The following is a 27384-nucleotide window of genomic DNA, read 5'->3' as shown; positions in this document are numbered from 1 at the left end:
TTCTCAGTGAATTAAATCAATCCCAACTCGACTATTGTGGCTCTGTTCTTAGAAAATGTTTCATGTCTTCTCAGAGCAGGCTTCATCAGTTCATGCATGCTAGGCAGGACAGATTAGTCTGGCTTTTGTGTGGAAAGTCAACTATTCATGCAGCGAATCGGAGGCGTTCCCCAGCCGCGAAGGGTATCGCTATGTTTGAAGACAAACGCTAAACCTGGAGAACAAAGAAGACAAGATGCTGGTGTAATGTAAACAAGCATTGTAGGTTTGATCAACCCACCCAATGTATTTCTACCCGCCCTGTGTCTTCTAAAATTACCCAATTGGGCGAAAACTCGCCCAATCTAACATCACTGCTTGAAGTGCAAGCCTTCACAAGCATATCAAGTCATTGGACCAAAACACCAAGGTCACACGTGTTGCTGTGGAAGATAATGCGTTGCCTTTTTTGGACTCCGATGTCCACATTGGAGAAAAGAGGGACTTCCATCTTGGGGTTTCCAGAGAACCTACACACTGTCCAATTCACTCTGAGTCACACCACCCACTGGGTGTTATCAGAACTCTGGCAAAAAATGGTTTCACCAGCCTACAACATCAGCTCCGTTTCAACTGAGGGTTGGCAATCACTCACAGTTCAATTAGTTTGGAGGTTTATTGTTGTAAGTGGCAGTGATTAAATTAAGGACAGAAGAAATGCTGATTCTTTGAACAAGAGATGATACAAATGTTAAGGTGGATAGTCTCTCTCAAGGACCGGACTTGGCCAACCCTTGATCTACAGCATTATTTCCCAACCAGAAAATCATTTATAGAAATGATTAATGACAAGTGCTGTACCAGGCGGCCCGGTGGGCGGAGTGTTTAGCGTGTCGGCCTCACAGTTCTGGGGTCAAGGGTTCGATCCCAGGTCCTTCCAATGTTGACTTTGCATGTTCTCCCTGGGCTTACGTGGGATTTCTCTGGGTACTTTGGTTTCCTCCCACGTCCCAAAAACATGCAGGGTAGGTTGGTTGAACACTCTAAATTGCCCCTAGGTATGAGTGTGAGCATCAATGGTTGTAATTTGTCGCTTTGTGCCCTCTAATTGGCTGGCCACCGATTCAGGGCGTCCCCCGCCTGGTGTCCGAAGCCAGCTGGGATAGGCTCCAGCACCCCCCGTGACATTCGTGAGGATATAGCGGTTCAGAAAATGAATGAATGGTGATTGTATTGACCCGCCCCTCCGAATGCATTGAGTTGCAGGTGTGTCAGGTTAGCGGCAAAGTTCTGGAGCCAGATCACGTGCTGTTTGAAGCAGGGGGCGTGTCCGGCGGTCTTGACACCTCCACTCACTTCCTGCTTTGGAACAACAGGGTGGTGCGGAGCGGACTGTTAGCTATACTCTGCAAAGTGCACGACTTGATCGCGGACTTCTACTTGCCTCCAACCGAACCGAAGCATGAAGGAGTTGCTCGCCTGAAGGGGGATCAAACTTTGTGGTCGCTCCGAGTTGCAGAGTCAACATGTCGGACTCCGCGTCCAGTTTCCTGCACATCGGGGACCTGGTGTCCCTGTTCGCCGAGGGCACCGTCAATGGTTTCATCAGCACCCTTGGGTGAGCGCACGCGCCCAAACACACGGGCACACAACACACAACACAACGCAACACACACACGGACGCACGCCATGCGCACTTTGTCTTGTCAATGTGAACACTAAACAAGAGTAAACTTGGGCATCTCAGTGTGTTCATGTGTATACTATATTTTTTAGTTTGTGTATACTTTCCCATAAGTTTTAAAATGTTTACACACTTTATTTATAAAACCATGCCAAGATGATTTCACAAACTTTCCCATCACCATTGTTGCATGTGGTGTACAACTTCATTGATTAAAAAAAAAGCAGTGGGGGAAAAAAAACAAAACTGGATAACTGTATTAAACTGTAGAATATAATAAACTCCAGATAAATGATTAGAGTAGGATTGAGGTTTAGTGGTTATGTATGCATGAACGTTGATGTTGTTTCAACAAAACCAGACAATTGGTAAGTAAATTCCAAAATAACATATATGGCAATCGTCTGTGCTGTTCTGCAGCTTTTCAATTCTGAAAGATATTTAAATTATTATTAATGAAGTAACCAAGGTTTATTAAAATAAATAGAAATCCATGTGAGACCCTCACAGTGAATTTCTAACACCCTGTCACCCGGGCTATTGCATTTAGTAGCTTGCGTGTGAAATCTGCTCTAGCTGGTATCTTTAAAAAAATAAGTTAACTGTTATCTTTACACCTAGGATGGTGAATCAGCTCACAAAAGCATCAGCCAAAAACTTAGAGGCAAACCCTAAAGTGAGAGTCTATTCATACATCATGTCGAAAATATATTTAAAAGATAGTGATTACATTGATTTCTCTACTAGACACAGAGCAAAAAATGTCTGGTGTTAGAGTAAAGGCTCACATATGTGTATTGTTTTTAATCCCGCGCTGTCAACTTGTTACTGAGATACAAGCCTGGACTGGAAATTTAGCAGCCAGTATTATATTTTGAAGATTCCTTGGGGTAAGGTTTTACCAACATATGTACACAAAGGACAAGTTGGTATTATTAAAATGAGGAATGATGTGCTGGGGGCTTGGGTTTGGGTCCATAATTGTTTGTCATTTCCACTAATGTTACTGAGGATAGTGTTAAAATGGGAACTTTAAGCTCCATACAGATGGCTTTGTTATTTATTCCTATGCTGTAACACATTGTAAAAAAAGCACTGTCAATTATTGTGTGCATGTAATACTGCATGTGATATTTAGAGATTTATAATTGTTTTAATTGTATTGCGATGTTATGCTATCTTCCCAAAGTGTAGTTTGTCAGAACCTTCTCAACATTTTTTGGGTGGAATTCAACTTTAAGTTTGAATACGAGACGTGTGTCATTTTCAAACGGATTTCAATTAACGTTTATTTGGCTACAATGTTTATCTAAATTAATTTATATGTGCAGAAATGTTTTAAACTGCACAATATTGGTCCTGAGAAGCATATATATTTTTTAGTTGACAACTGGGGATAAATTCACAGGCTATGCATGGGTTTGTCCAAAATGTTAACAGGCGATTGCGCTAAGGTGAAATGTGCACAAAGCAGGTTTATTAAAAAATATATAAAAAAAATTAAAAAGCACAAATAGGAAAATTTGACCTAACGTGGCCAAACCACCATTGAATACAGTGGTGGAGGGGAAAAAATAGAAATGTGTTGTTAGGGGTACTTTTAAGTTCTTGAACTAACTTAAGTTTTAATGAAAACTGCAAATATATCTTCCCTGTAGTTTGAGGCCTCCTCCCTTTCCACAAAGTTTACTAATCTGCTTGAGTAAAACAAACCAAACTGACAAGTGAATTAGAAAACCAGCCAGCTCATTTCATTGCAAATTAGGATGTTAATGTAGACTTGGCAGCAAACATCCTTCAGCTCAACCACAACCGTCCAGCGTGTGTCGCCTTCAGGTATGAACTCGTCAAACCTGTGAGACAGGCCGCTTGGACCACTTCTAGAATCTTGTCGCTAATTTGACTTTTTAAACATTTACTGACGCTAGTCACACACACACGCACACAAGTAATTTCTGGAACATAGCACCTGACCAATTCCAGTCCCTGCTTTACATCTTTGTGTTTTTGTCTGTGTGTGTAGGTTGGTAGATGATCGCTGTGTGGTGGAACCAGCTGCTGGAGATCTGGAAAACCCTCCGAAGAAGTTCAGAGGTCAGATGGTCGTCCATTACATGTGTCATGTCAGGTGTGTGCAAAGCAAAATGTTGCATGTCAACAATCACAGCATCCCTGTGGCATCAGGTTGAAGTGGGTCACATGACTCAGGTGGGGATGCAAATGAACCAAAAGCAGGCAAATGTGCGGCCGAGCATGTAGGCAAGCTGGCTTCCTGCTCACCGGGAAGGACGACCATATTTGGTGGCACTTGTGTTGCTTGGGCGCTTTGACTGACTCCAACCAAAACAGCCAATTAAAGGAGACACATTGCTATCACAGTTCTGGGGTCAAGGGTTCAACACCAGTTTGGTCCTCTCTGTATGGAGTTTCATGTTCTTCCCGGGCTCGCGTGAGTTTGTCCGGGTACTTTCCTCCCACATTCCTAAAACATGCTTGGTAGGCTAGGTGCACACTCTAAATAGCCCCTAGGTGTGTGAGCGTGTATGGTTGTCCATCTCCTTGTGGCCTCCGATTGGCTGCTCTCTGATTCAGGGTGTCCCCAGCCTGGTGCCCGTAATAAGCTGGGATAGGCTCCAGCACCCCCACGACCCTTGTGAGGATAAGCAGTTCGGAAAATCAATGAATGAGTGTGAGTTGAGTACTCCATGAGTTCTAGGTAAAAACCTGGTTTTGAATCTTTTTGTCCTGTTCAGGAGCAGCGTAAAAAATATGTAGACATTTTTTTTACCCATTTTTTTCAGTGGACCAAAAAATAATTTCACATTTAAATTGATCTAAACTTTCTTAAAATTAATCTCCAGGTCCTCTAATTGATTTTTCTTTGTTGCTTTTAAATAAAAAACAGTTTCTGCAGATTACTTTCCAAATCAGCGTTTGTATTGTTACTTCACTAAATATTTTCTTTACCTACATAACTATGACTCAGATGCTTTATCTCCTTCAACATCTTTCTTTTCAACAACTTTCTGATAACATACAGTGTGTTAATGTGCGAAACAATACTAATGCATGTGGCTTCAGATTGCCTTTCCGGGGTCTGCTATAGTATGATAGCAGGCTATTATGTGCAAACACACTAATTTAGACTTCCTATGCTGACGATACCATGCCAACCTGTGCTAACACAAGCTAAAATTTGTCCCATCAACAGATTGCCTCTTCAAGGTTTGCCCAATGAGTCGCTACTCTGCACAGAAGCAGTTCTGGAAGGCAAAACAGGCGAAACATGAGAAAGACAAGATTGGCGATGTGGTTCTGCTGCAAAAACTTCAGGTATTTTCCAATTGAACCACTAACTTTGCAAAACAGTACAGTGTAATAGCAAATTTACACACCCAGAATGACCCAATGACTTTCTGATGTATCAGGAAAAAAAATCCCAATGAAGAGTAGTTTCTGACTGACATTCAAAGCCACTGCGCATTGGGACCGTGGTCTGTTAGTTTCAGAATTCTAAACATCCAAACTTAGCGTGCAAAGTTTGTTTGTTCCAGAATTGGCCACTTGTTACCTTGTCTACAAACAGAACCTGGCACTACATAGAGTACACGTATACCTTTTGCTTTGAAAAGTATCCCCTGGGGAAAAAACAAGATTGACTACTGGTGATTGGCTAAAGGGGTTCTGACCCATGGTCCCTCCTTTAAAGCTTGACTAGTTTACCTGTATGTCAATAAACACAAATCCAATAGCAAGACAGTATAATTGATGAATGTATATTTTTTGTATTGACTACTAGGCTTTTTGATGGGTCATTTTTTTCAAACTGGTTGACCTGTATTGAGCATGTCTGACTTTTTTGTAACAGTTGTTAAAGAGTGAATTCTACTTCAAGCTTTAATAGATAGATGGATAAATATTCCAGTTCAAACATGTTCCTGCCTCATGTAATTTTGCTTTATGAATAATAATACAGTCATTAAATGCTTGAATATGACAGTGAAGACAACTGAACAAACAGTTTGTGCTGTCAACCTGACCGTGTGTAAAATGAGTTCTGTGTCTGTTTTAAAATGAGAACTGAAACCAACCACCGTCACTGAATGGGTGGTCTTGTTTTGGAACTGCTTGTTTAACTCTTGAGCAGGTATTTGTTCAAGTTGTCGTTTTAACATGAACAAATGTGTGTGTTTTTTAATTTGCGTGTGTTGTAGCATGCATCCAATTTGGAGCAGAAGCAGAATGAGACCGAGAACAAGAAGGTTCATGGAGATGTGGTCAAGTATGGAACCGTCATACAGGTACTCAATTTGGCAACTTTCTCTTAAGTGTTATGTTTTAAATGTTGAAACAATCAACCGTGCTGTATGTTTACATTGGCCCCTCCCATCTCACCTTGGAAATGCTTATTCCTCTGCGAAAGTGGACATGTGTAATCATGTACTGTACAAAACACACTCTTATTTTCTTTTGTTGAAGTTAATATTGACTTTCTTTCAACGTTCCCACGTAGAGTACACACACATGCTCACTGTGGGTGTGGTCGTACTCAGTATGATGATAAAGCTAGAGCTTCCTGTGCAAAGGTGCGCGCGTGTGTGTGCTTGTGTATATGTGTGTGTGTGTGTGTGTGTGTGTGTGTGTGTGTGTGTGTGTGTCCATAGTTATTTTTGTATCATTGGGTAGATTGCTTTACTGATAAATGGCTAAGCCTCCGAGACTTGACTTGGCTGTTATCGTGAAATGGTTAACTTGAATATGTTCATCTACAATTTAACATGGCCTCATTTCATTGTACAAAAATTGTATGTCGCTATTTATTTATTTTTCCATCAGGCACCATGCATTTTTATTTAATATTATATATGTAGCTAATTCAATTGAAATATTTACCCTTGTAACTCTTTGTTCGGAGTGACTGTCTGTTGTGAACTAAGCAAAGAGACGGACATTGTATGGGGAGCAAGCTAAACAAAGCGCCGCTTGGCCAGCTAGATGTCAAACAGCAGTGGGGTGGAGTGGCGAAAAAGTGACAGACAAGAACTGGTCATACGACAGAAGTATTTTTCTAAACCGCAGCAAATGCATATGTATCCTGTAGATTAAAATACTTCATTATTTATATAGTGTGTGTCTGGTGCGGCTTGGTTGAGGAACAGGAAGTTTTAACCTCCAAACAGCTTTTCTCTGTGCCATCTCTTGAGATTAAAGGGCACGGAGGAAGAAGGCAGCTATACTTGCATAAAAAGGCACCGTGATCAGTTTCAAAATCTACTCTATCCAGAAAGAATAAACTTTAAAAAATATTTGCAATCAAGTATAACTACATGAATAACACACTTTAACCAGGACACACTCCCATTTTGACGTTTTACCCATATAACATACAAATATTGGAAAATTGCTGTATACATTCTTTCATTTTTCCAAGTCGCTTATCCTCACAATGGTCGGGAGGGTGTCTGAGCCCATACCAGCTGACTATAGGCAAGGAAAATGACTTTAGTAGCTCTTCATGCTAATAATAATGTTTACATACAGTAAAATTGAAGAAAATAGATTAGAGTACTACAATAAAGACTTTTTGGCATCCTTTAAATTCCTTTTTCTGCAGCTGCTGCACATGAAGAGCAATAAGTTTCTCACAGTAAACAAGCGTCTGCCGGCACTTCTCGAGAAGAATGCCATGCGTGTCACGCTGGACGGTACTGGAAATGAAGGCTCCTGGCTTTTCATACAACCTTTCTGGAAACTGCGAGCCAATGGAGACCATGTAAGCATACCCCATCAAATATTAGGAGAATGGTTTGTAGTGTTTATGCACATGATAGGATGCGTAACATATATTCCAACGCTAGATAAAATACACTTCAAACCGATGGGTTTCCATAAAGAGGCATACATTTAATCTTCACTTTTTATAATTTAGGACTTCCAAAACTAACTCATGTAATTTGAAGTGGTAACTATTGTGTAAATGTCAGAAAATTCGTTAAAGCAGCTTCAGGCTTTTTGATATTTTTTGCAACAATGGAGTGTTAGCGCTACATGATAAGTCAGTAGTAATAAAAACAAAATAACTGTTGATTTGGCACTGGCAGGTGGTGGTTGGAGACAAAGTGATCTTGAACCCTGTCAATGCCGGTCAGCCGCTTCACGCTTCAGACTACGAGCTTAGCGACCACCCGGGCTGTAAAGAGGTGGGATTGCAACTTCAGTTGCGAGTCACCTGTAAGAGATGTGTCTGATTCATTGTGTGTGTCTGTGTTTGTGTGCACGTGCTTGCATGTGTTGGTCCTCTGCAGGTCAACTCTGTCAACTGCAACACCAGCTGGAAGATCAACTTGTTTATGATGTTCAGTGACCACAGGGACGAAGTACTGAAAGGCGTGAGTCGAATCGTCCAGCCACACTTTCTTTCCTTCTTAAACAAAGCCCGTGTGAATTGGATACAGAGGATAATGTACAACCCATTTTTCTTGGGCAAAAATTGGATTTTATTTGTAAAGGTTGTGCGAATGGTGTCATATTCAAGATATTCTAGAGTCAGTTACTAAGGGTTGGTCCATCACAATGGGAAGATTCTTCCTTTCTTTAATATAGTAGATAACAGCTTAATGTAAAATCAATGTGGCCCAAACTATTGAGCGTTTGAACAGGACATTATTGTGTTTCCCAGGGCGATGTCGTGCGTTTGTTTCACGCAGAGCAGGAAAAGTTTCTGACGTGCGACGAGTACAAGAGCAAAATTCACGTTTTCCTCCGCACCACCTTGAGACAGTCGGCCACATCCGCGACCAGCTCCAATGCACTGTGGGAAGTTGAGGTGGGAAAATTTTAATTGGATAAGTACTTCGTCTGGTAGTGTCGCTGTGTGTCTGTACGAGATCATTCTTTTTCTTCTTTTCTACCAATCACACTTCTAGGTTGTCCATCATGACCCGTGTCGTGGAGGGGCGGGACACTGGAACAGCTTGTACCGCTTCAAACACCTTGCCACTGGAAATTACTTGGCAGCAGAGGTAACCATTGCATGTTTGTTCTGTTTGAACATGGTGGAGCTTCGCCATTATAGGGGATAGTAAAAATCTGTATAAATTGATACAGCTCAACAAATGTCAAAGGCTAAAAGGTTTTTCCACTTGTGCTTTCAGGAGAATCCTGGTTACCGTGGTGATAGTCCAGAGGCGCCTTCCTTGGTGAGCGGGAGACGTCGTGGACTTATGATTTGACCCTCAGCCTGACCTTTCGCTCATGTTTAGCCCGAAGGCAGCCGCGGCAACAAGCGGTCACACGGCGAGAGGATCAAGTACAAGCTGGTGGCCATGACGCATGGCAATGACATTGCTGCGCTCTTTGAACTGGACCCGACCACTCTACAGAAGACCGACTCCTTTGTTCCGCGGTAGCAGACGCTTTCTGTTGGCCTTTCAATATAAAATAAGCAGAAAGTAAAATGAGCACCTTCTTGCAGGAACTCGTATGTCCGCCTGAGGCACCTTTGCACCAACACTTGGATCCAGAGCACCAACGTCCCTATCGATATTGATGAGGAGAGACCCATCAGACTCATGGTTGGTCTGCCTCTCTTCGATTCCTGGAAAGCCGGATAAATAGCACCAGTTTTCATTTTTAAAACCCCGAGTGAACCATGAACTCTGAATTTGTCAAAATGCCAAGCCAATCTACTGAATTTTAAAACTCACTTAGAAATGGCCATCTGTCTGTTTAAAAATAATAGTAAATGAAATGTGGCCCTTAAAACAACATTTTTCTATCCCTGGTGTACGACTTTGACGTTGTCCTCCTTGCAGTTAGGGACATGCCCCACTAAAGAGGACAAGGAGGCTTTCGCCATCGTTTCGGTTCCCGTGATGGAGATTCGGGATCTAGATTTTGCCAATGATGCGAGCGCCATGTTGAGCACGGTTGTGGACCAGTTCAGTAAGGGTTTTATCAGCCAGAACGACCGCCGGTGAGACTCTTGTTTCTTATTCAGTGCGTCATAATGTTCTACCTGTGAGCTCGTATTTTTCCTTGATAGCTTTGCCATCAAGCTGCTAGAGGATGTGGTCTTCTTCGTAGCAGACAGCATCAATAGTGGTCAACCCGTGTTGGATGTCACTATAACTACAGTTAACCGTGAGAGGCAAAAGCTGATGAGGGAGCAAAACATTCTCAAGCAGGTAAAACTCCCAAAATTTAATTATGTTTGGTGAACACTGTTCTTTCTTCAATATTTATTCATTTAATATTTTAAATAAACTAACCATGAAGTATGTACTTTCAGATGGGGTAGTAAAGTAGTAGTCGTTTAAGTAGGAATTCCATCTCTGTTTGGATGAAGAATCAATATTGCATTATTATTTGTGCAAATCTTTAGTAAATCAGGCCTCTAATAAAAAAAATGAACTAACTTTGAATCCATATTTTACATATTAATGTTCTATACAACTATAATTAACATATTTGCTTGATATTACATCCATTTCAGATATTTGGCATCCTCAAGGTTCCTTTCAAGGACCGCAGCAAAGGTGAGGGGCCTCTCCTACGTTTGGAGGAGCTGGCCGACCAGAAGAACTCTCCCTACCAGTACATGTTCCGACTTTGCTATCGCGTACTTCGACATTCCCAGGAGGACTACCGTAAAAATCAGGTAACAGCCATTTACGGGAGTCTTTTGTGCTTGTATTTTACGTACACCTCACAACTTTTTTTTTTAGAGAGAAGATATACGTTTTGATGCGTGTGCATTTGCCGCGCGGGTGGTCATAGTGTATCAAAGTATAAGAAGATTTTTTTTCTTTTTTAAGTTGAAAACAAAGGTTGCTTGTTGTAATGAAATATAGTTGACTGTGATCATTTGTTGATGGTTGATTGAGCAAAGTCATCATCCTGCTACCATTATCTTTTTTTTTTCAGGAGCACATTGCCAAGCAGTTTGGCCTAATGCAGGGTCAGATTGGCTACGACATCCTTGCGGAGGATACCATTACCGCGCTGCTGCACAACAACCGCAAGCTGCTGGAGAAGCACATCACCAAAACCGAGGTGGAAACCTTCGTCAGCCTAGTTCGCAAGAATCGTGAGCCTCGGTAAGGTCAATGTGGCATGGGAGCTGGTTTGGAGGACAGAGAGATTAAAACTTCACTCATGCTGCTTCTCCTCAGTTTTCTGGACTACCTCTCAGACTTGTGCGTCTCCAACAATGTGGCCATCCCCGTCACTCAGGAGCTCATCTGCAAGTGTGTGCTAGAACCCAAAAACCAGGACATCCTTATCAAAACCGAGTGAGTGGGATGAGATCGGGGACGTCGCGTGGGAAAGATGCTTTTTGTTTTCCATTCTAGATAAATGAGTAATGCAAAATGTTGCATTCATAAAGAACAATGGTCTGATTATCATCCTTGAAGATGAACCAGCCTTATTGTACTCTTGGAAGGGTGTGCAAATAGTAATTCTGGCACCCTCAAACATCTGTTTGAACCAATAATTGTAAGAGGTTAACGTTCAATATTTTTGACGACTGTCTGGGTGGTCTGCAGAGTCCCAGAGAGCCTCAAACTCTGTGATTGTGGAGAGAATTATGATTTTAATGAGTATACTACAACCATAAACATGTTTCGGGTTTTCTAAAAATGTTGAATTGGACTGATTACAGGCGTCGGATGCCCAAAGAAGCGGCACCTGGCGAAATCCCCACTCAGTATATGGGAATGGACGACTATGTAGACGAAGATGAGGTACTGAAGTCTTCCTGAGCAAATTTGATCTGTTTTGTTCACTTTGACTTTTCTCTAAGAAAACTTTAGCAACATACACTACTTCAGTGATTGAATCATCATAAACATCATCTTTATATTTCACATTTTGAAACTATCAGACATTGGCCCACAGAAACACAGCTTTTTTGCAATTTTGTTGCATTATTTCTTTTTTTCACAGGCAAATGGCCAAGGACAGACACGTCAGTGCCAACTGCAAGTTCTTATCATGGGACCTACACAATTCTTGTTTGTATTTCATAGGTGTGGCTGGTGTGGGCTGACAAGAACAATGAGAAGCAGGAAAAGAGCATAAGGCAGCTCGCTCAGGAGGCCCGACAGGGCAATGCCCATGACGAGAATGTTCTTACCTACTACAGGTCAGACATCTTGTTTCTCTTCCCCAAAAGCAAATTGTTGTCTCGATCTCACAAACTCTGTGTTTCTGTTCTCTGTCTCCAATAGTTCATCAAGGATCTTAAAAAAACCACAAACATTATTTTTTCTACTCTTAATTCATTAACAGTCATAGACATTCAAACCATTTGAGTTGTACACAGCCTTAATACTTTTTTGTAAGACACTTGCCCCTCATGATATGAGCTCATAACTTGAATGTGCTCGTATCATGAATACATTTAAAAAAAATAATTTAATTCAAGTTAATACCTGCCACACTCCTCATCCTCCCCCTAAATGATAACTCAAGACATTTTTTAAAGTTAAATCTTTTATCATAAAACAAAGATTGTTTCTCTTTGCTCCTCATTCTTTAGTTATGAGCAGGCAGCCAGGTGGAGCGAGTGGTTAGCGCGTCTGCCTCACAGCTCTGGGGTCCTGGGTTCAAATCCAGGTCACGTCCATCTGTGTGGAGTTTGCATGTTCTCTGCGTGGGTTTCCTTCGGGTACTCTGGTTTCCTCCCACATTCCATGGTAGGCCAATTGGACACTCTATATTGCCCCTAGGTATGGGTGTGAGTGTGCATGGTTGTCCATCTCCTTGTTCCCTGTGATTAGCTGGCCACCGATTCAAGGTGTTCCCCGCCTCTGGCCCAGAGTCATCTGGGATAGGCTCCAGCACCCCCGCGACCCTAATGAGGATAAAGCGGTTCAGAAAATGAGATGAGAGAGATGAGATGTTAAATGAGTAGAAAACAATCTAATGAGACGCAGAGACACTTGGAAAGTCTTAGCAAGGAGAGAGGAGGCTTTTCTGGATTTGGCCAATTGCTCATGTGGTGAAAATTTGCTGAGACCTATTTACTCTTGTGACAATACTACTTGTATCCTGCAAAACTTCTAAGGTTCATCATTATCAAGATGTGCTCATATATTGAGTGTCCAAGGTGGTCAAGATGTTGTTTGTCATCTGCGCAGATATCAGCTGAAGCTTTTTGCAAGGATGTGTTTGGATCGTCAATACCTGGCCATTGACGAGATCTCAAAGCAACTAGATGTGGAGCTCATCTTCCTGTGCATGATAGATGAGACCTTGCCCTTCGACCTGAGGGCGTCCTTCTGCCGCCTGATGCTGCACGCCCACGTCGACCGAGACCCGCAGGAACTGGTCACGCCTGTCAAATTTGCCCGACTTTGGACTGAGATCCCCACCTCCATCACTATCAAGGAGTCAGTATCTGGCATCACTGGCTTGGGCATGGGAGGGGTCTCTCGCCGTGCAGTGATGGGTGTTTTATGCCCAGCAGGGTTTTACATTGCCAGATTATGATTGAAATTTGATAACTATTAATATATACTGTTAAAGGGGGAGTTTGCATTTTTTACTTTTACACTTGATAAGTTTAAAGATAGCTTGCTAATATAGAAGTATTTGTACATATGACAGTCGGAGATTGTAAAAAAAGACGTCCTAACTGAAAGGTGTTTTTCTTCTCCCCAAGTTATGACTCCAACATGGATGACAGCAGAGACAACAAGAAGAACCGATTTGCCAACACCATGGCCTTCATGGAGGAGTATCTAAATAATGTGCTGAACGAGGAGCTTCCCTTTCACGATGTGGAAAAAAATAAGCTGACTTATGAGGTCAGCGGGGCCTTTGGCGACGCTTGAACTTCCTCTACTTTCTTTCTCTTTCTCTGACTTCCTATTTCTGGTGCAGGTGGTGAGCTTGGCCCGACATCTCATCTACTTTGGCTTCTACAGCTTCTTTGAGCTGCTTCGCCTTACCAGAACACTGTTGGGCATCATCGACTGCGGGCCCAACCCTTCGCAAGGCGCCCCGGTGTTCCATGATGACGGATCAGGTGACGAGCCTTAATGCTTTTATTGTAAAATGTAAGAAGTCTCACTCTTTTCACTCTTTTTCTACCCATAAGGGAAGAATGTAAAACGCTCCATCCACGGCATGGGCCAGATAATGACAACCATGGTCCTCAGTAGGAAGCAGTCGTTATTTGGTGGGGTGGGGGCACAGGGGGCGGGGCTTGCACTTGATGGACAGCGCGGGGCCAAAGACAGCATTGACAAGACGGACCTGACAGTTATGGACACGAAGTTGAAGATTTTGGAAATCATGCAGGTTAGTGAGATTGTGATTGGAGTCTTTCTCTACTTCTCTGCTGTCCATTGACTGTAACATAATTTCAATGATTATGATTGACAATAATTAACATTTGGAGCACTTTTCATGCACAGTACAGTAATCACTCTGATTGTATAATACTCTTTAATTGTCCGTTAACTTCTGAAATGAGATTATGTATAGTCATCTGGCGCTCGACAACTCCATGTGGTAGATGATTGTCATGTCCTCATCAGTTCATCCTTAATGTGCGTCTGGACTATCGGCTCTCCTTCCTGCTGTCCGTCTTCAAGAAGGAATTTGTGGATGTCTACCCGCTGGCCGATGCTGATGCCACCACCAGTATGGAGCAGGCAGGTACAGGTTATCTCGCGAAGGAAATGAGTCCAGGGGTGTGGTAGTGATGTTTAAAACCTCCAAAGTAATGAGTTTCTGTTTGTCCAGCCTCCATCAACCTACAGCACATTGGAGAGCAGGCCGAAGCCATGTTTGGAGTCGGGTATGTAGGAGAGTGCCATAAATGTAGATTTACGCCTGACTCTGTGGGTGTGTTTGTATCCGTGTCCACAGGAAAGGCAACAGCATTCTAGAGGTGGACGACGAAGGAGGCCGCATGTTCCTGCGCGTGCTGATCCACCTGACGATGCACGACTATGCGCCGCTGGTCTCAGGCGCACTGCAGCTGCTCTTCAGACACTTCAGCCAGAGGCAGGAAGTGCTTCACACCTTTAAGCAGGTTGCTCACTTGTTCACACACACGTATACACTGCAAAATCTCAAAGTGTAGGGTGGAAAACGAACATGATCCGTTTCTCCTCCTCTTTCAATTCATTTTTGTGTCGTACGTCTGGTAAATCACAGCAAGAGTACATGTACAACCATTCAAACTTAAAATCACGACAATGGACAATTTATCGGCAACCCAGTTAAATAAATAAGCATGTTTTGTAATGTTGCAGGGAGTTGCATTAGGTAGCGCTCACAAGATGAGAATGGTTTCAAAAACAGACTTCAAGGGATTTCAGTTGACTTGCTACCAAGCTCTTTCTTCTCATAGTATTGCATCTTCTCAATGCAAATTTGTTTATAGTCCTGCAGCATTCAATCGAGCTCTGTATCTATAATACATTAACCTCATAACCTTGCAGATCTTTTTTCCCTTGCACAGGTCCAGCTACTCATCTCGTCTCAGGATGTGGAGAACTATAAGAAGATCAAATCGGACCTGGACCGTCTTAGGACATTGGTGGAAAAATCTGAGCTATGGGTGGAAAAGAAAACCTCTGGAGGTGGAGACGGCAAGAAGGAAAAGAAAGACAAGAAAGAGAAAGTGGAGGTAGCACAAATCTCTCTCCTTGTCCTATTTTTGTAAATATGCATGCAGAACAGTACCTGTAAGTTGGACTGCAACCCACAACTTCCGCGTGGTGGACTTTAAAAATTAACTGCCCCTTCGAGAGCAATTTGATAGGGAAGGACAAAATTTGCTGAGATGTGGTCTGACGATGGCAGTTATTGGCACTTAAATTACAAAAAAAAGCACAGATCAGTGATTTGCGATTACATCGAAAGCAGTCAATAATGATCATTGGCTGATCGATCGAAGCATCCTTAATATATATTTTAATATATATATAAGTCATTTGGGAAAGTCCCCTACGCCTCGCCACTGAATAATCTTATTTGAAAGTGGTTTCCCGTGTCACATCAGCCTGTCTCGCATGCTGGTTTGCCCTGTGCTTCCTGCAGGCAGCGGTGGAGGACAGCGCCCCCAAGAAGGAGAAAGGAGAGAAGAACAACCAAAACTATCAAAACGTCAAAGAGGTGAGCAAGCTTCGCTTGGTTGTCATGTGTCAATCACTCAGTGGGGGCGGGGGGGTTGTGTGCAATGTGTGTTGCTGGCGACACGCATGTTTTTGTATTTTTTTGTCCTTGAACGTGTTATAACCTTCAACAAGAGTCACAAATGAAGTCTTAAGGACATTTTCAGTAATAAATCATTAAAAAAACACAGCATGATTGTCCATTAAGGGTCCATTTGAAGTATTTTTTTTTGCTCGAAACATACAAATAACATTGCGAGTACCAACTCTGGCATGCTACAGTGGTTTTGCTTGTGTTTGTGCTTGAATAGAGTGCCCAAAGAAATTCCAAAAACTGAGCTGCCCTGGACAATGAGGGTCTTCTGTGTTTATTTCTTAGCATTGTATCTAAGCAATAAAAAAGAGTATATAAGATGGTTATGAGAATGCCAGTGCATTTGGGGTTTTAATCTTCTGCTGTTGCATAGTTGTTTATAAATGTAGTGTTGTTATGTTGTAGATCTTGGAAAGGCTGAACAAGATGTGCAGCAGCGGTGTGTGGAAGAAGCAGCAGAGGCTGCTGAAGAACATGGGTGCTCATAAGGTCATGCTGGATTTGCTGCAAGTCTCTTACGACAAGGTGAGATGACCTAATATATTCACAATCAATGTATAAGTGTAAAAGGGTGTTTCAGCACCGTCAGTGTTAAATCAGTCTGCAAGTAAAAAGCTCATTCTTTTTTTTTTCAACTTTGGTGTTTTCAGAACGACGTGAAGATGCAAGAGATCATTAGATACACTCACCTGTTTCTGCAGAAGTTTTGCACAGGCAACCAGGAGAACCAGGTTCTACTGCACAAGAACCTCAGTCTCTTCCTTAATCCAGGGGTAGGTAGCTAGTTTCCCTTTGACGTAGCACTTTCGTACTAACACAGATGTTTGTCGGCGTACCAAGACTTCCATGGAGAATGTAGAGTGAAGACTTAATATTATTTCAACTAACCAGTCAAACAGATTTTGGAATCATATCAATAACCCGTGGTTATTTGATGAGCATCTGCGACCCGGTTTCTTCCCGTTCAGCTGCTAGACGCAGAAACTGTGCAACACATCTTTAGCAACAACTACCAGCTATGCACAGAGATCTCCGAAAGCGTCCTACAGCACTTCATCCACTGCTTGGCCACTCACGGACGTCACATCCACTACCTCAACTTCCTGCACACCATCATCAAGGCCGAGGGCAAGTACGTCAAGAAGTGCCAGGACATGATCATGACCGAGGTGCGGATGCAGCTAAGTGTATTTTTCGAGCCCGGATGTGGCCGCCTGGATGACAAATGGAATGTCAATGCAGCTGACAAATGCGGGCGACGACGTGGTTGTGTTCTACAACGACAAGGACTCCTTCAACGTCATGCTGGAGCTGATGGCCGAAAGCAGAGAGGGCATTGGTGAAAACAGTCCGCTCAGGTAAAGACGACAGCCATTGTACGTGATCTGTTTGGGGGAAAAAAGACTTTTCAGGTGACATTGTGCTGTGCAGGTACCACATCTCGCTGGTGGAGCTACTGGCAGCATGCGCTGAGGGCAAGAACGTCTACACAGAGATCAAGTGCACGTCCCTGCTGCCACTGGAGGACGTCATCCGTGTGGTAACGCATGAGGACTGCATCACCGAGGTAGGCCGTTTCTGTGCGTTTGTGTGGCAACAAAGAATAGATTTGTTATTGTTATGCACTTATGTGTGTGGGAATGCTCAACACCACGTATTTCTGAGATGATTGCTCTTTATTTTACTTTATTTCCTGTGTTCGCAGGTGAAAATCGCCTACGTCAACTTCGTCAATCACTGCTATGTTGACACAGAGGTGGAGATGAAGGAGATTTACACCTCCAACCACATCTGGAATCTGTTTGAAGACTTTACAGTGGGCATGGCCCAAGTGAGCAGGACCGCTTGGTGAGCTTACCTTTGTCCCGTGATCGCTCAAGTGCCGTCTCCTGCCGGCAGGTGTGCAACAAGCGCGACAAGCGTCTTTCTGATCCCATCTTGGAGAAGTACATCATCAATGTGGTCTTTGACACGATAAACGCCTTCTTTAGCTCGCCCTTCTCTGAGAACAGCACCTCACTGCAGGTCAGCTCAAGCTTTCCCCCTAAAACATTGTTCATTGATAAACTCCCCCAGCTTTGACTTGTCCCTATCTCCTGTCCTTGCTAGAGTCATCACACCATCGTCACGCAGCTGTTGCATTCATCCGTGCGCCTGCTGGACTGTCCCTGGTTGCAGCAGCAGCACCGAAGCCAAGTGGAGACCTGTATCAAGACCCTCGCAGTCACAGGTGAGCTCTCTGGAGATATCATTTAACACTATTAGAGCAGGAAATGGGGGAGAAAAAAAATGATGTCATCGGTACGTTGTTTTAACCCAAATTATTTTTGCTCTTCCCAGCCAAGACTCGCACCATTGCCCTCCCTCTGGATCTGGAGGCTCAGATTAGCGCCATGTTGTCTACCAGCGCTCTTAACTCGCTGTCACGCAGCAGCACCAGCTATAAATCAACATCGCGCTCAATACGGGCAGTTGCCCCCACCAACCCTTGGGACTATAAAAATATCATTGAGAAACTGCAGGACGTCATCAATACGCTGGAGGAGCGCCTCAAACCACTTGTCAACGCCGAGCTGTCTGTCTTGGTCGACGTTCTCCACCAGCCAGAACTTCTCTTTTTGGAGGGAACAGACGCACGCCAGCGTTGCGAATCTGGTGGATTCATCTCTAAGTGAGAGGAATTATCACTTCATTTCAGAGTGTCTGGACCGTTTAGAGTTGTGTGTGTGTGTGTGTGTGTGTGTTTGTGTGCCGCAGGCTGATCCAGCACACAAAGGCTCTGATGTCCACAGAGGAGAAATTGTGCATCAAGGTTCTGAGGACACTGCAGGAAATGTTGATCAGAACACTGGACTTTGATGAAAAGGTGAAGAACACATTTTTTATCTTCCAATGATACATAATTGAGTTTCATTTTTAAGTATACATTTTTACGTGTGGCCTTTTAGGGAATTTCACTGCGGAAGGTTCTGCTGCAGAACTACTTGTTCCCGAACAGGAAAAACAACCTGAAGAATGAAGTGGCAGAACTCAGATCGGCAGGTCCCAAATGTCTCTTCTGAAAAAAACAAACACCATATTTTCAAATGTCCTGTCTGTTTTTTTGATAGTCATTTCATATTTGTACATAAAGGTCACTTGAGCACCTTATCATAAATTAGCTACTATCTGGGGAAATACACAAGAGAGGTAGCATTTTATTGTGCTCCTCCATTTTAAGAGATGTTCCTTGTGAAGTCATCACATGTTTATTTGACCACCAGGCAGTGAGCAAGAGCGTGATTGGGCCACGGTGGCAGCAGTCCAGTGTCGTCTGGACCGAGAAGGCAGTAGCCAACTTTTCATAGACCTGGTGATGAGCACCAAGAATGACAAGATCTTCCAAGAGAGCATCCAGCTGGCCATCAGCATGCTGGAAGGGGGAAACACGGAGATACAGGTTACCTGTGGCCCTGAGATAGTTCATCTAACACGCTAATGTGAGTAACTGTTTGCCCCATTTTCTTCAATTTTACCAATACTTTAGAACTCCTTCTACAAGCTGATGATGGGGGACAACAACTCTGAGAAGTTCTTTAAAGTTCTCCATGACAGGATGAAAGAGGCGCAAATGGACATCAAAGCGACAGTTTCAGTTAACGTCGGCGAGATGTCGCACAAAGCCAATGAGAAGGAGCTGGATAATGGTGAGGTCCCCGTGGACACCTTTTTGAAGATGTCCTCTCAACATGCATGTTCTTCGCTGGAAGGGTCGTCTTCAACACTTGGACTTTCCGCCACCGATGGGCATTCCCTTTTGGTGCAGGGCCAAGGTGGCGGCCCTTCCTCCCCACAGGCTCAGTCAGCGGAGGAGCAGAAGGAGCTGGATACAGAGATGGGCCCGGCCGTCCTCATCATGAAGCCTATCCTGAGGTTCCTGCAGCTTCTGTGTGAGAACCACAACCAGGATCTGCAAGTGAGTGCTTGTGCCATTGGCCGCCCTGAGTGGACACAAACATTGCTTTATTCCTCTTTCCTTCCTTTTTTCAGAACTTCCTGCGCTGCCAGAACAACAAGACCAACTACAACTTAGTGTGCGAGACGTTGCAGTTCTTGGACATCATGTGTGGAAGCACCACAGGCGGCCTGGGTTTGCTGGGCCTCTACATTAACGAGTCAAACGTCGACCTCATCACGCAGACCCTGGAGACACTCACCGAGTACTGCCAAGGCCCATGTCAGGAGAATCAGGTAGAAGGCGCATCACTGCCACCAAAACGCTCTGAGAAGGACATTTTTCTGTATCTGCTCGCTTCAGACCTGCATCGTGACGCACGAATGCAATGGCATCGACATCATCACGGCACTCATCCTCAACGACATCAGCCCGCTCTGTCGTTACAGGATGGAGATGGTGCTGCAGCTCAAGGTGTGTTGCCCGCAGGACACATAATGTCACACGGTGTGACTGCATGTTACCTTTTTTCCCATGACTAGGACAATGCCTCCAAGCTCTTGCTCGCACTCATGGAAAGCCGCCATGACAGTGAGAATGCAGAAAGGATCTTGTTCAACCTCCGCCCGCGAGAATTGGTCCGAGGCTCCTCGTCCCACGGACTTCAGTGAGGGTCTTCTTCTACTAACTGTTTGCGTCTGTACAGGTGGACGTGATTAAGAAGGCTTACCACCAGGAGAGTGAGTGTGAGGGTGGGGAGGTGTCGCCCCGCGAGGTGGGGCACAACATCTACATCCTGGCACTGCAGGTGAGCCATTTTGCATTCCAATTGGCTAATGGGTTCACGTAGCTTTGCTGTTGTCACGCCATACCCCAAACTTTGGTCACCCCTCCTCTAACTTTGGTTGCTGTCGCTCCACCTAACCAGGCAAGGGTCAGCCAGCTGAAACTGGCATGAGGCTGCAACAAAAATCCGAAAAGTCAATGTTCAGGACCTCATGTAGAAGCGCATTAGACATCCAATTCATTTGTAATGTTTGTTTGCAGCTGGCCAGGCACAACAAGGTGTTGCTGAACATTCTTAAGCCTCCAAAGAAGACCAAAGAGGGCGAGGAAGGCATCTCATCTATGGTTGACTAAACTAAGCCTTTACATTCTATTGATGTTATTATTCAATCTTGTTGAATGACTGATTTATTTTTTTCTTGGTACGCCAGTTAAACTTGAACAATCGTCCACTTTCGCAAATGCTAAAGTCATCAATACCGGCGGCTGTTGTTGAACAAGACCCGCTGGAGTATTATGACCAGCTCACTGCTCAAATAGAGGTACTATGCTAAACCTATGGCTGACAATGACAATAAATGACGCTCTCATGATTCACTCTTCAGAAAAAGTTACTCTGCTAAATTTTATTGACAATTAAAAACATTTTTTTGCACAAAGGAATGTGTATTTTAACTTGCAGTATAACATTTCAGTTTTAAACATGGCTTAAAACTGTTTTGAAGTGGTGACCATGTCAAAATTGGAAAATGACTGCATTGTAAATGTACATGTAAATTTATGTATGAATTTCGCACTCAAACATTTTACCATTTCATAGTTACTCCACCTAAAACAATTCATCGAGGAACGCCCACTTTTTCATCAATTCTAATTGTGACGCCACAACCAGAATTGATGATCATTCCTAGCTCCCACGCTATCCTGTCGATAGCATGCTAGAAGACTGCAAAAAAATCTGCAGCTCATTCTGCGTGTTCCTGTTTGGATATTTGAGTGGGCATAAAAATCTAATTGATCAAGATATTTTAATGGTTTAATCAACTTGCTCAGTCACAATCGATGCATGTACTTGTGTTACACGTGCAGATTGTGCGTGATGATCGCAGCATGGAGCAGATCGTGTTTCCCGTGCATCCCATCTGTGAGTACCTGATGGAGGAGTCCAAGGTGCGCGTGTTCAACACAACAGAGCAGGATGAGCAGGGCTCCAAGGTGACGCACTTCTTCGAGCAGACGTCCTTCCTCCATGGAGAGATGGAGTGGCAAAAGAAGCTGCGTAGTGAGTCTAAAGCCAATATTGACATACTTCAAGACGACCTTATACACAGTACTATACACATATACTAATTAGAAAAAAGTTGCTCACATGCTAACTACCCAACCCTCTACTGAGACAGTTTCAACGTCACAACTCGCTCACACTAATAAACCACTTTCCTACACTCTGTTGAACGTTAATGCATTTGCTTTGCATACGTGTCCTCCGCGAAACTGTATATCTTCAATCAAAGGTCTTGAACCCCTTTATTCCTTCAATTTCCATGTCAGAATACTATTATAGTTAAATGTCTTTGTTTTGAAATATAACTGTTTTACAGTATAAAGTAATGCAAAGAGCACACCTAGCGTTATTACGCATGTGTATTCGACAGGCATGCCAGTGCTGTACTGGTTCTCCGGAAAGATGACGTTGTGGGGGACCATCTCCTTCAACCTGGCTGTCTTCATCAACCTCATCATTGCCTTTTTCTACCCATACGACTCAGGAGAAGGTGTGACTAAGTGTGTTTATTTGATGACATAAAACCCAAGTGTATGGGCGGGAAGTTAACCCATCTCTCTCACCAGCGGGTGCCATCGATGACTCTTTGCTGGTGATGTTGTTTTGGGGTCTCATCGGGCTCTCAGTGCTGGCCTTACTCTCGCAGCGCTACGGCCTCCAGCCACTGACTTTGGCGCTGATCCTGAGGTCTATTTACCATCTGGGTATTGGGAACACGCTGATTCTTCTGGGCGCACTGAATGTAAGACTGTAATGTGTGTGGGGGTGTGACCCTAAATATTTGAACTCATTTGTTATAATTTTCAATATTTGTTCTGTCTAAGCGTAAGTTGGTTTAAAGAAAAATTGGAGCTGATGAAAATAAAAGCAAAGCTCCCCACAGAAAGTTTTAGTAAATAGCAATTTATTCACTTAATTCACACATGAAACAATTCAGGAACACCAACATTTGACCAAACATTTAGTATTTCCATTGGGAATATATATACTTATCGTGAATGCAATTCGCATTCAAAGTCAACGCATGCAACACATACATGTAGTAATTACTTATTAATTATCCAAAGTCTTTGCAATACACATTGGGCACATGACATTATCGTGAAAAGTTTTTCAGCGTTATTTTGCTGTGGCATGCTTACACGACTGGTGTCTTTTTTGCAGCTGATCAACAAGATCGTGTTTGTCGTGAGCTTTGTGGGCAACAACGGGACGTTCATCATGGGCTACAAGGCAATGGTGATGGATGTGGAGTTCCTGTACCATCTTGCGTATATCCTCACTTCCACATTGGGCCTGTTTGTGCACGAACTCTTTTACAGTATCCTGGTACGTAGCTCGAGCACTCCGCCGCCGATGGGTTCAGGCTTGCGCCCTTTAACGAGTCAGTTCACGTCATCAGCTCTTCGACTTGATTTACCGCGAGGAGACCTTGTTCAACGTGATCAAGAGCGTGACGCGCAACGGGCGCTCCATCCTGCTGACTGCCCTCCTCGCTCTCATCCTTGTCTACCTCTTCTCCATCGTGGGCTTCCTGTGCCTCAAGGAGGATTTCATCATGGAGGTCGACCCACTGCCACAGATTGCCCCGTGTAAAGCCAGTGTGGTTCTTCTGAAGATGTCGCACCGCCTCGTCTTGCTTATCGAGGCTAACTAAACATTTTTTTGGGAAGCTCCTCAGCAGAGCGACGCCAGGCAAGACTCCCCCAAGTCGTGTTCTACAGATGGCATCCACTGTGTAGGGGAGAGTGAAGCTGCAGCTGAGAGCGAGGACGATGGTAAGGTTTTGATGGTGAAAGAAAACACCTGAAAAGATAAAAATTAGTACTGAAAAGGCTATTCTCTCAACTCAAATGAAGAGAATGACTAAAACAAAAAATGATGATGCACTGAAAATGTATTGACTGCAAAGGAATGGAATTTATTTGTCATTGGTACAAAGACATTAAAATACAAGCCTGTCATTGAATGAGGAAGCTAAAAAAAAACCAGATCCCTACCTTTAAATAATAGACACTCAATTTCATTGTTGTGTCTCACTATTCCATACTTGTGTTTACAATACTAACTGAAGCATATTTTAATTGAAGGCACTCATCCCTTCATGATTGTATTTTATCCACAGAATTTCAAATCCACACATGTACACATCAAAACAACTTTCAAAATGACTGCATTTTATTTTATTTTATTATTATTCAAGCAATTTGAGTGAAAAAGAATCAAAACAATCCCCAAAGATGGTCAAACTTTTTTGCCCTGTATCAGCCTGAAACAAAAAGTAACTTGCATTTTGGATTTTCTCCATAGACGAATCAAACAGCGAGCGCGCTTGCGACACTCTGCTGATGTGCATTGTGACGGTGTTGAACCACGGCTTGAGAAACGGCGGCGGCGTGGGAGACGTCCTCCGCCAGCCTTCCAAGAACGTAAGCACTTGTTTTGGAGGGGTTGATGTCAAGAGGATTTGCATATGATCTGCATGCGTTTTCAGGAACCACTCTTTCCCGCCCGTGTGGTTTATGACTTGCTCTTCTACTTCATCGTGATCATCATCGTCCTCAACCTTATCTTCGGTGTCATTATCGACACTTTTGCTGACCTGAGGAGCGAGAAGCAGAAGAAGGAGGAGATCTTGAAAACTACATGTTTCATCTGCTGTCAGTGCACATCTTACATCATCCACTCATATCAACCATGTTTACAACAGATGATTTTTCAAGCAGGGCTCATCTTTATAATATATTATCCAATATTATAGCTGGATTTGAGTTCATACTCAATACATACCTGTCAACCTCTGCCGATAACTGCCCTTATAAATGATTATGATTCCCCTTACAAACCCCAAAAAAACCTTACAAACACCGTACGAGTCGTACGGTGTTTGTAAGGTTTTTTGGGGGTTTGTAAGGGGAATCATATTCATTTATAAGGGCAGTTATCGGCAGAGGTTGACAGGTATGTCAATATTCATTTTTTAATGAACAGAACCGTGACCGGACGATTCGCAGAAAGACGTTTCGCCGACGGACATTTCGCCGACGGACGTTTCGCCGAATGGACGTTTCGCGCGCTCGCCCCGCCCCCGGATCGTGTGTGTATATGTTTTTCAACCTCGGCACAAAAACAACACAATGAGAAACTTCCCCACTTTCATTTGTTTAATAAAATAATAAATTAAACACTTTAATTTTTTAAAGTCCGTCGGCGAAACGTCTTTCTGCGAATCGTCCGAGTACCAACAGAACAGAACATGGTTCAATCAATGATAGCAAGTCTTTCAAAGAAATCGCCTATCATATTCTGACACTATTACAATCATATTTGACTATAGGTTCTCAATTCCATTGAAGTGATTTCTAGGTCTGAAGGTAAGGCACGGTTGTGGTCAGTGAAAATGAACTGCGCTTTCCAAAGAATATGAATCGTAATGAAACAAAGTGGAATATTACACTTTCATACAGGGTCAGGTAGCTCGTACTAGTTTTTGTCCTTCCACATAAATCATTTCGAATCTGATGCTTCTGTTTACTGGGGTTATTTTTGTCTGATGTTTACATTTTGTTGAATGACCATGATGGTTGTGAAACTATGCCCCAAAGAATAAAAGCGTTTTCAAATGGGAAAGTGTTTTTTCAAGGCATCAAGGATTTCAATTATTCCAACAGGTGCTAACTGCTTTGTGTTTTTAGGTCTGGAGCGTGACAAGTTTGACAACAAGACGGTTTCGTTCGAGGAGCACATTAAGTTTGAGCACAACATCTGGAACTACTTGTACTTTATTGTTCTGGTGCGTGAGAAGAACAAGACAGATTACACAGGGCCCGAGAGCTACGTGGCCATGATGATCAAGGTTTGAGAGACCGACTTCCAGTCCAAGAGATGGCTGGCAGGTGCCTTTACTGAATGTCTGCTGTATCGCAGAACAACAACCTGGACTGGTTCCCCCGCATGCAGGCCATGTCGCTGGTGGTCACCGATAGCGACGGCGAGCAAAACGAGATGAGGATGTTGCAGGACAAGCTTGGCTCCACCATGAAAGTTGTCTTGACCCTCACCACACAGCTTACAGAGCTTAGAGAGCAGGTATGCAAAAAAAATACTATGTTCGGTGCATTTTTGTATAATACTGGACAGATCGTCAAGATGATTATTATGTTGGTTTTCCCAAGTTTTAATCTACATGAAAAATACGTCACTAACTACACTTTGTGTGAAATTGCTATGTTCTGATACACATTTCAGAGTCGCACTGTTAATACACTATGTTTTCACTTATGTTTTTGGATTACCACATGATTCATGAATTCAGAAAAGTGCTTGCCAACACCTTACAACTCAATTAAAAATGATAAATGATCGCCCTTGTCCGATCTTGTGCACCATTATTAGATATACACATTGGTTTCCTGACGCTCCTAATTCAACTCCTTTATCTCTTATAGTAACCTTTCCGATTGGAAACGATCGGATACGCCTGTAATTAGATTTTAATATTGTAAAATTTTCAACGAATGGCTAGAAATATACTCGTTTTATGAAGGATATACACAGACAATATTCTTTTCCTACCCTCAAATGTAACATGCATATAATTGCAATAATGGCTTTACCTTTGTGGGAACAACATATTTGTAGCATGAGTGGGCTCATAGTTCATTTGCGTGCCTGCAGATGACAGAGCAGAGGAAGAGGAGGCAAAGGATGGGTTTTGTGGACGTCCAGCAGGGCAGCAATGCTTCACTTCCTCCCAGCGCTGCCGGAGGGAACCACCAACAGATGTGAAAAAAAGACAATTCACATCTGTGTGTCAAGGTGAGAACAATAAATTGAGGTCAACACTTGAATACAACGAAAATACAAAAGTTACTGCATACTAGTAAATCATTATGCTGAGGTTTCCTTTGTGACTTTTGTGGAAAAAAAACTATTTTTCATGTGTGCTTTTAACACTCATTAACCCCACCAAGATGCCTTTATCTTAATTTATTAAGTTAATAAGTTATAAGTTGTCACGGATGTTGATGAGTTATATTATAAGGAGATAGTCCAAGATTCAAAAGATGAAGAATGACTTGCAAAGTTTGACTTCAATACTATGTTGCCCACTAGATGGTTTTATACTAGAATTTTGCTATTCTATAGTGTTGTACAATATACTGTCACACAACCACAAGGTGCACTGTACTGTTGTATAGTAAAATGCAATTACTGTGATATAATTTTATGCTATAATAGCAGACTGTAATAAAAGTCCCTGTAAAGCGAAATATACATGTTTTCTAACTTTGACACAACCTAGAGTTTTGTTAAGACTGTAAACATTTTGAAGGATTTAAAAAAATCGCTGTAGAAATGAATAAATACATTAGAGTTTCTAAATCGAGCCCTCAAGGGCCGCTGAGTGCGCTAAAATTGACTTATATCCATTCCGACATGTTTGAGTCCAAGGAGCCAGTATTTCATTAAATGCCTGACAATCAA

At 42.9% G+C, this 27384-nt stretch overlaps 1 protein-coding gene across 2 annotated transcripts; it reads left to right on the top strand.

Moving 5' to 3' along the window:
- The first annotated feature begins 1364 nt into the window (after positions 1–1364).
- itpr3 (inositol 1,4,5-trisphosphate receptor, type 3) lies at positions 1365–27384 on the top strand. 2 transcript variants are annotated; one of them, XM_077601336.1, is made up of 59 exons: positions 1365–1597; positions 3687–3757; positions 4875–4996; positions 5878–5964; positions 7278–7436; positions 7765–7863; positions 7969–8052; positions 8343–8489; positions 8590–8685; positions 8818–8862; positions 8926–9068; positions 9138–9237; positions 9478–9638; positions 9708–9849; positions 10158–10322; positions 10589–10761; positions 10837–10956; positions 11328–11409; positions 11695–11810; positions 12808–13059; positions 13332–13476; positions 13553–13697; positions 13770–13972; positions 14212–14332; positions 14420–14474; positions 14546–14711; positions 15144–15311; positions 15725–15799; positions 16298–16417; positions 16543–16665; positions 16861–17061; positions 17135–17250; positions 17324–17459; positions 17598–17723; positions 17792–17917; positions 18002–18122; positions 18233–18563; positions 18650–18758; positions 18841–18934; positions 19156–19331; positions 19419–19578; positions 19642–19847; positions 19922–20122; positions 20190–20300; positions 20369–20464; positions 20533–20634; positions 20874–20957; positions 21044–21154; positions 21702–21894; positions 22268–22387; positions 22464–22639; positions 23062–23226; positions 23300–23489; positions 23571–23675; positions 24208–24326; positions 24392–24557; positions 25593–25753; positions 25825–25986; positions 26575–27384. In XM_077601336.1, exons 1-59 carry the CDS (start codon positions 1506–1508, stop codon positions 26683–26685), a joined length of 8052 nt encoding a protein of 2683 aa, XP_077457462.1. In that variant the 5' UTR covers positions 1365–1505; the 3' UTR covers positions 26686–27384. The 2 variants fall into 2 exon arrangements, with proteins under 2 accessions (XP_077457462.1, XP_077457453.1); XM_077601327.1 differs by having other exon boundaries at positions 19419–19847.

The sequence above is a fragment of the Stigmatopora argus genome, chromosome 1, assembly GCF_051989625.1.
Source record: "Stigmatopora argus isolate UIUO_Sarg chromosome 1, RoL_Sarg_1.0, whole genome shotgun sequence".
Classification (NCBI taxonomy): domain Eukaryota; kingdom Metazoa; phylum Chordata; class Actinopteri; order Syngnathiformes; family Syngnathidae; genus Stigmatopora; species Stigmatopora argus.
The sequence above is the reverse complement of the archived record's forward strand: the minus strand, read 5'-3'. Positions and strand labels throughout refer to the sequence as shown.